Source organism: Quercus lobata, chromosome 1, assembly GCF_001633185.2.
Source record: "Quercus lobata isolate SW786 chromosome 1, ValleyOak3.0 Primary Assembly, whole genome shotgun sequence".
In the NCBI taxonomy this organism is placed as follows: domain Eukaryota; kingdom Viridiplantae; phylum Streptophyta; class Magnoliopsida; order Fagales; family Fagaceae; genus Quercus; species Quercus lobata.
In genome coordinates, this window is record NC_044904.1 from 43,755,883 (window position 1) to 43,762,996 (window position 7,114).

At 35.4% G+C, this 7,114-nt stretch overlaps 1 protein-coding gene across 2 annotated transcripts; it reads left to right on the forward strand.

Annotated features, from left to right (window-relative positions):
* The first annotated feature begins 306 nt into the window (after positions 1-306).
* On the forward strand, positions 307-5,728 carry LOC115990589 (protein NRT1/ PTR FAMILY 3.1). 2 transcript variants are annotated; one of them, XM_031114407.1, is made up of 4 exons: positions 307-417; positions 527-744; positions 1,643-2,202; positions 4,672-5,728. In XM_031114407.1, exons 1-4 carry the CDS (start codon positions 351-353, stop codon positions 5,564-5,566), a joined length of 1,740 nt encoding a protein of 579 aa, XP_030970267.1. In that variant the 5' UTR covers positions 307-350; the 3' UTR covers positions 5,567-5,728. The 2 variants fall into 2 exon arrangements, with proteins under 2 accessions (XP_030970267.1, XP_030970270.1); XM_031114410.1 differs by having other exon boundaries at positions 337-417; positions 598-744.
* The last annotated feature ends 1,386 nt before the right edge of the window (positions 5,729-7,114 follow it).

Consider the following 7,114-nt stretch of genomic DNA (forward strand, 5'->3'; position numbering starts at 1 on the left):
CATAAGTCCTTATCTCCTAATCACATATCATCAGTAATATGTTACACAAGTTGAGGAAAAAGTTAAAAAATGACGATGACAATGACTTCTCTGTCCAACCCTAACCCACCATTATTTGTGTTTAATTTTCAACAAAGATTAATCCTAAACATATGGTCCTATCAAAAAAAAAAATCCTAAACATATAGTCTTAAACATCTCATTCGTGGCCATACACGTGTATAATAGAAAATCTTACGAGGACAAGTTACATCAAATAATTACTGCGTTCAAATTTTCAGTCTACAGAGCTTATAAATAAGAGGGTTAGCCACTTTGGGGTGCCATTGTAGTACTATAACACTAAGAAGATGGAGGAGAAAGGGAACCGTGGAAGAATGAAAAAAGGAGGGTGGGTCACAATGCCCTTCATCTTTGGTAAGCTTTCGCAGCACTCATACAACAAACTTAATTTTCTATTTTGCTTCTTTTGTTTTATGAGGATATACTAGTTTTGACGATGATTTTTTTTTTTTTTTTTATGTAGCAAACGAGATTTGTGAGAAGTTGGCTGTGGTAGGATTTAGTACTAATATGATTAACTACTTAACAACACAGCTGCATATGCCAGTAACCAAAGCAGCTAACACCCTCACCAACTTTGGAGGGACTGCAAGCTTGACACCTTTGCTTGGGGCCTTCATCTCTGATGCATTTGTTGGTCGGTTCTGGACCATAACAGTTGCTTCCATCGTATACCAAATAGTAAAGACTCTCTCTCTCTCTCTCTCTCTCTCTCTCTCTCTCTCTCTCTCTCTCTCTCTATAAAAAGAAGTTGAGGTGTAAATATGACATACATCAAGGAGATTCCTATAAAATGTTGAGGTGTACCAATAATATCCGTGTGATTATATGGAGTGATAAAGAGAAATAAAGAATATCATTGTTGTGTAAAGAAAATAGTTTAATGAGTAAGTATTACACAATCCCTAAAGATGATTTTATGTTTCTTTTTTCTTCTTTTGGAAAAAAGATCATAAATTCTCCATTTTTTATATCACGTTCCTTATTTTGACACTGCAAAATGGTTTTTATAAATCTTTAGAAATAGAAAAAGAATTTTTAGAAATTCATTTGATTATCTAATCAACTAATTAAGGTAAAAAGACATAGAATTGCCTACTTAATTAAAGAAATTTCCCTCTCCCTTTGTGTGTTTGGTTCTCAAAAAAAAAAAAAAAAAATTGAAGAAATTTAAGTGGTTTTTCTTAAAGATTATCCAAACAACAAATAAATTTTAGACAATATAGATAAGTTCTATAACATTCTTTTATTTATTTTTTTTTTTAATGAAAGTTCTATAACTGTCTTGATTCTCTAGTATGCATTAGCTGTATGGCATACTACTTATAACATGTAAGTAACTAGCACCATTAAGAAAAAAATGACTAACCCTATAAAAATTATACTAACAAACCAGAATACTTATTGCATCAAAATTTTAGTTCAATTACTTTTTGTCACGTCTTAAATTTACTGTGCTAATAATAAAAAATATATGATAAAAGGGGAAAACGTTATCTTTTTTCTCCCCTTCCTTTCTTGTGTTATGTTCACCTAAGCAAGGAATTTGTTTTCCTCCTAATTTGGAAAATATGTGTAGGGCATGATTAGCTTAACACTCTCAGCAGTACTGCCACAACTTAGGCCACCCCCATGTAAAGGTGATCAAGTGTGCAGAGAAGCCGATGCCGGACAGGAGGCAATCCTATACATATCTCTCCTACTAGGAGCCCTAGGATCGGGTGGGATCCGACCCTGTGTAGTGGCATTCGGGGCAGATCAATTTGATGAGACGGATCCTAAGCAAAACACCAAGACATGGACTTTTTTCAACTGGTACTATTTTGTCATGGGAGCATCCATACTAGTGGCTGTGACCGTTCTTGTTTATATTCAAGATAACGTTGGATGGGGTTGGGGCCTTGGCATTCCCACCATCGCTATGTTAATTTCAGTTATTACTTTTATTATCGGGTACCCACTTTACCGGAACTTGGATCCGGTTGGGAGTCCATTTACCCGGTTGGTACAAGTGATTGTGGCCGCCTACAAGAAGAGAAAGCTGCCTTCGGTATATGATCCTAAATTATTATACCAAAATGACGAGCTTGATGCCTCAATTTCTTTGGCAGGGAAACTTGTTCACACCAAGCACATGAAGTAAGTGCCACTTTCTATCTCTCTCAAAAGTTACATCAATTAAGGAGGGTTATCTAATTTGGAAATTAGTTGCATCCAAGAGCACTATCGAATTTGGTACTTAGTAGGCTATCATAAACTTTGCACGCGGCTTTTAAAACCTTTCGCCCCCAACTTTTTTTAAAACAAAACAAATTTCCCTCTTGCATCGATCAACTCTAAAAACGGTGTACAAGCAATCCTTGTATATGCCCATGAACTTAATTAGAATATGATTCTCTCCGTATTATTAGAAATAGAAATAGCACATCTCAAGATTAATATTTTAATCCTGGATCTAATAGTAGTACTATATAAATTATCAAATCATTTAAATTATTAAATAACTTGACGGTTTTTATATCTTTAAATTTCTAATATGTAATATGAACCATAAAAGAAATCTATTTCAAATATGAACACCCTTCTTCCTTCCCCACCACTGTTCGTTGATATTTAATTTACCTAAAAATCCTTCCCTCACTTATTTACTTAAGGTCTGTTTGGATAGAACTTATTTTGCTAAAACTGAAAACACTGTAACAAAATAATTTTTAAATGTGTGAATAGTGCCGTAGAACCCATTTTTAATGAAAAATTTGATTAAAAAATGAAATTTATGGGTCCATGAACAGTGCACGGATGCACTGTTCACGGAAGACTGGTCAAAAGTTGCGGCTATTATTCATGTACAGTGCATGAACAATAGCCGCTTGTTGGGAGAAAACGTGTGCAAAAAAAAAAAAAAAAGTGGGGGGTGGAAAACGCAACAAAACGCAACGTGTATCCAAACATTACCTTAGTGTCTCTTAAAAACACTATGGTCACCAAGTATAATATATATGTGACATTATCCTCATCTTGTACTTTAGTCTTGAATTACAACAACATATGAATATGGGAAAATTTTACTATGTATGGGGTGCATGTATTCCCCCTTGCATTTGGGATAGGTTCACCAACCCCATGTGAAAGGGGGATACATATAGCTGATGCATGTAATACTATCTCATGAATATGATCAGTAATTATCTTTATATATGATTTGCCAATAGAAACAAAATTTTCCTTTTTCACAGTAATGGGGAGACAGAATAGTGATAAATTAGCTAATATCTTGCATTATAATGGTAAGTTTTAGAAAGGTATTCATCCATTGAACATCGATAGAAATCTGATTTCTCTTTTTGGGAAATAAGGAAACAAAATCAATTATTTGAAGTACATCAAAACATCTTCACCTAAAATTTTACTCCTACGTATAAGGGTTTTTTTTTTGTTTTTTTTTGGCTGAGAAACTTGCATATTTATTTTCACAAAACTAAAAGTCATCCTGGTAAACATTTTTTATAAGTAGTAAACATGAATAATTTTACAAAAAAGAAATTGGCCCTAGGATGAAAAAGGATTTCCCTTTGTATGACCCACATTATTGTCATGCAATGGGAAACAACTTGATATTGCTTTATGCTGACAACAAAAATTTTTACCTCATCTCTCATTATTTATTTATTTATTTATTTATTTTTGTTATTTTCCTTTTTGTCTTGGTATGATTGGAATCAATGGAGATCACGGATCACCAATTCGGTGGTTGCATTATCATCATCTATTATGGGGAAGACAACTATCATATATGGCTGTCATTTAACTGGAAGCCCACGGACGACTCAATCATTGTTCATGGAATGTAGGGGCCGCATTCTTAGAACATGTTGAGCAGCGTGCCACTTTTTATAAACATGTTGATGATCAGCACCACATACTATATTTCTATTATATCATATACGGTAACCCTTTTTTTTTTTTGTCTAAGATATACGGGTAACCTTTTAGCTAAGCAACAAAAGTCTGAGTGTCCTCTCTCCTTTAAGAAATATTAAGAGTCGTCCTACCTCAAATTATTACTTTTCTCTCCCTCTTTCTTCCTTTATATTTTTCTGTCTTCTCTTACATATATTATAATTGTTTTTATTTCCTGTTTTGTTTGAGGTTTAAGAGATACTAGAGTAAAATATATATAATATACCCCAACTAAATTAGTAGGTTTTAAACATAACATTTTTCATAATATTTTTACAAATTATTTATACATAATAAAAGTAATATCAAGATAGATACAATCAAAATAGTATAGTCCAATCAAAATAGGAATATACAGTTAGTGTGAAAAACATCATGTCCATGGACCATACATTATTCTTACAAAATATATCACCATTTTTGCGATGGAGTTACCAAATTGATACAGTACTAAGTTGCATACTATTTATAGAAAAATGTGTAGCCATTAGTTCTTTCGGCTGAAAAGCCCAATGGGCTTCCTTGTGGGTCATAATTAGGCCCCCTATTTTCAGCCCATGAGAGACCCACCCAGATATTGTCACAGACGACACTTTTGAAGCTAGTAGATTGTACTAATTTCTAGCATCTATATGCTTATTATTGCAGGTTCCTTGACAAGGCAGCTATTGTTACAGAAGAAGACAACCTCAAATCTGGGCAAGCACCAAACTTTTGGAGATTGAACACTGTTCATAGAGTGGAAGAATTAAAATCAGTGATCCGAATGGGTCCTATATGGGCTTCAGGCATCCTTCTTATCACAGCCTATGCACAACAAAGCACATTCTCAATTCTACAAGCCAAAACCATGAATAGGCACATCACAAAATCCTTCCAAATCCCTGCTGGCTCCATGACTGTCTTCTCCTATATCACCATGCTCATCACAATCGCATTTTATGACCGTCTTTTCATTCCCTTGGCTCGCAAATTCACTGGGCTTGACCGTGGCATCACCTTCTTGCATCGAATGGGAATCGGGTTTGTTATCTCCATACTCGCCACTCTAGTTGCCGGGTTCGCCGAAGTGAAGCGTAAAAATGTGGCTTTAGCACACGGTCTCATCGATCAGCCTCATCCTGATATCCCTATATCAGTATTTTGGCTTGTACCACAGTATTGCCTTCATGGGATTGCTGAAGCTTTCATGTCCATAGGACATCTTGAGTTTTTCTACGACCAGGCACCAGAAAGCATGAGGAGCACTGCTATGGCATTGTTTTGGTTGGCTATTTCATTTGGGAATTATTTCAGCTCGCTACTTGTTTATGTAGTGCACAAGTTTAGTGCTGGGCCTAATGGATCAAACTGGCTTCGGAATGACAATCTGAGTAAGGGAAAGTTGGAATACTTTTACTGGCTACTCACATTGTTGCAAGTCGTAAATCTTATTTACTACTTGTATTGCGCCAAAATATATACATTTAAGCCTGTTCAGGTGCATGGGAAAGAAAGTGGTACTTCTGAAGAAGATGGAGTTGAGCTTGCAAACCGGGTTTAGTTACAGCTTTAGGCACAGTTGGGGTTCAATACAGTCCAATTGACCCTTTTTTTCTAGCTTCACTCCCAAATGACCGTGCTTGTAGGGAAAATGAGGAGAATATATTCTGTTCAATAATGTGAACGTAAAATAAAGATAGAATTAAAGTATCAATTAATATCACTATATGAAAAACCTTTTTACTATCATCATTTTTTTTTTTTTTTTTTGAAGAAACAAACACACACAAGATAAAGAGAATGAGATTCTAGCACAAAAGTACATCACAAAATCCACTTAAAAGTTATTGAAACTCTTAAAAGGAATGTGGAGTGAGTTATCGTTAAGGAGGAAATTGATTTTCCCGAATAAAATATGAGGAGGCCAAGCCGAAGCTCAACATTGGGCTTTAAGATGATACCCAAAGGCTTTCAGTGTAGTGATAAGCCTATCCAAAAAAGAAATAAAGGGTGCACCTTAGCAAGAACAGCATTAAGGCCCAATAAAACACTTCATGATGGTTGATTAATAGATTAGTAGTTCAGTTACAACAATGCAAGAAAATAAAATTCTCCAGCGGTAAGGTAAAATTAAACTGATGGTCCAGCAGTCAATTATTGAACAAATTTAAGAAAATGTTCACTTCAGAAAGTTCTTGTGTGTCTCAGTCAAGGTGGTCCAAGGTACTTTTTGCTACTACTACATCAATATGAGGAAAAAATTTTATTGTTACAAATACATTATATCCTTCAATGGAAAAACAAAAAGTAAAGACCAAAGGTTCCATGGTGAGAAGAAAGGGGTTATTTAGCATGATATGAAGGGAGAGAGAGAGAGACTCCAGCTCAATGCAGCAGATGTTGAGCCAAGATTCTTAGGGAATGTAGGATATGTGTCGGCTAGTAAAGGCTATTTTGAGTGAATGGGTGTGAGTTCGTAGTAAAATGGAGGGAAATAATGATGAGGCTAAGTCTTTAGTGGGGAAGAGGGTTGTTTTTGATTGATTAGGGAGCATTTATGGACTTAGGATTTGCAAAAAAAGGAAAAGGAATGTTTGAGGTTAGGTGAGTGTGGGTTTTTAGGGACTGAGAAGGATCATTTATGAGTTTGGGAAACTAATCTACAAGCTAAAATATGGCAAAACAACAAGAATAACAGAAATTTCAAGGAGGTTGGTGTGTGTGTTGGTGGAGCTGATGTGATTACCCTTTTATAGTAGAGTTTAGGGGGTGATTAAGAAGAATCCAAAAATGTAGGGCTAATCAGCAATAAGAGGGGCAGACTGTACATTCTAGGATTTGGCTATAAAGGGTATATTTTCTTTTCGGCCTTGCTTCTTTGGGCAATATTAGACATGAGTGAATATTTGGGTAATGTTGCAATAAATGCTACGATTTTTGGGATTGGCTTTGGCCAATGGGATTAAGGCAAGTATTAGGGTATAATCTTGGTGCTGCAACTTAGATTTGGACCCTAGAGAGTAGGATTCAGCACCCCAAGCCAAGTGTCAAATTTTTTGGCCTACTTCAGAGGGTTCTACTAGAGATCCCTTTATGCCCTTCAAACCAC

What these genes read in the sequence shown, in the direction of transcription:
- LOC115990589 (XM_031114407.1), top strand. Translation starts at nt 351, where the DNA reads ATGGAGGAGAAAGGGAACCGTGGAAGAATGAAAAAAGGAGGGTGGGTC. An exon ending in CTTCCATCGTATACCAAATA is followed by an intron (nt 745 to 1,642) that starts GTAAAGACTCTC and finishes AAATATGTGTAG; the next exon opens with GGCATGATTAGCTTAACACT. An exon ending in GTTCACACCAAGCACATGAA is followed by an intron (nt 2,203 to 4,671) that starts GTAAGTGCCACT and finishes TTATTATTGCAG; the next exon opens with GTTCCTTGACAAGGCAGCTA.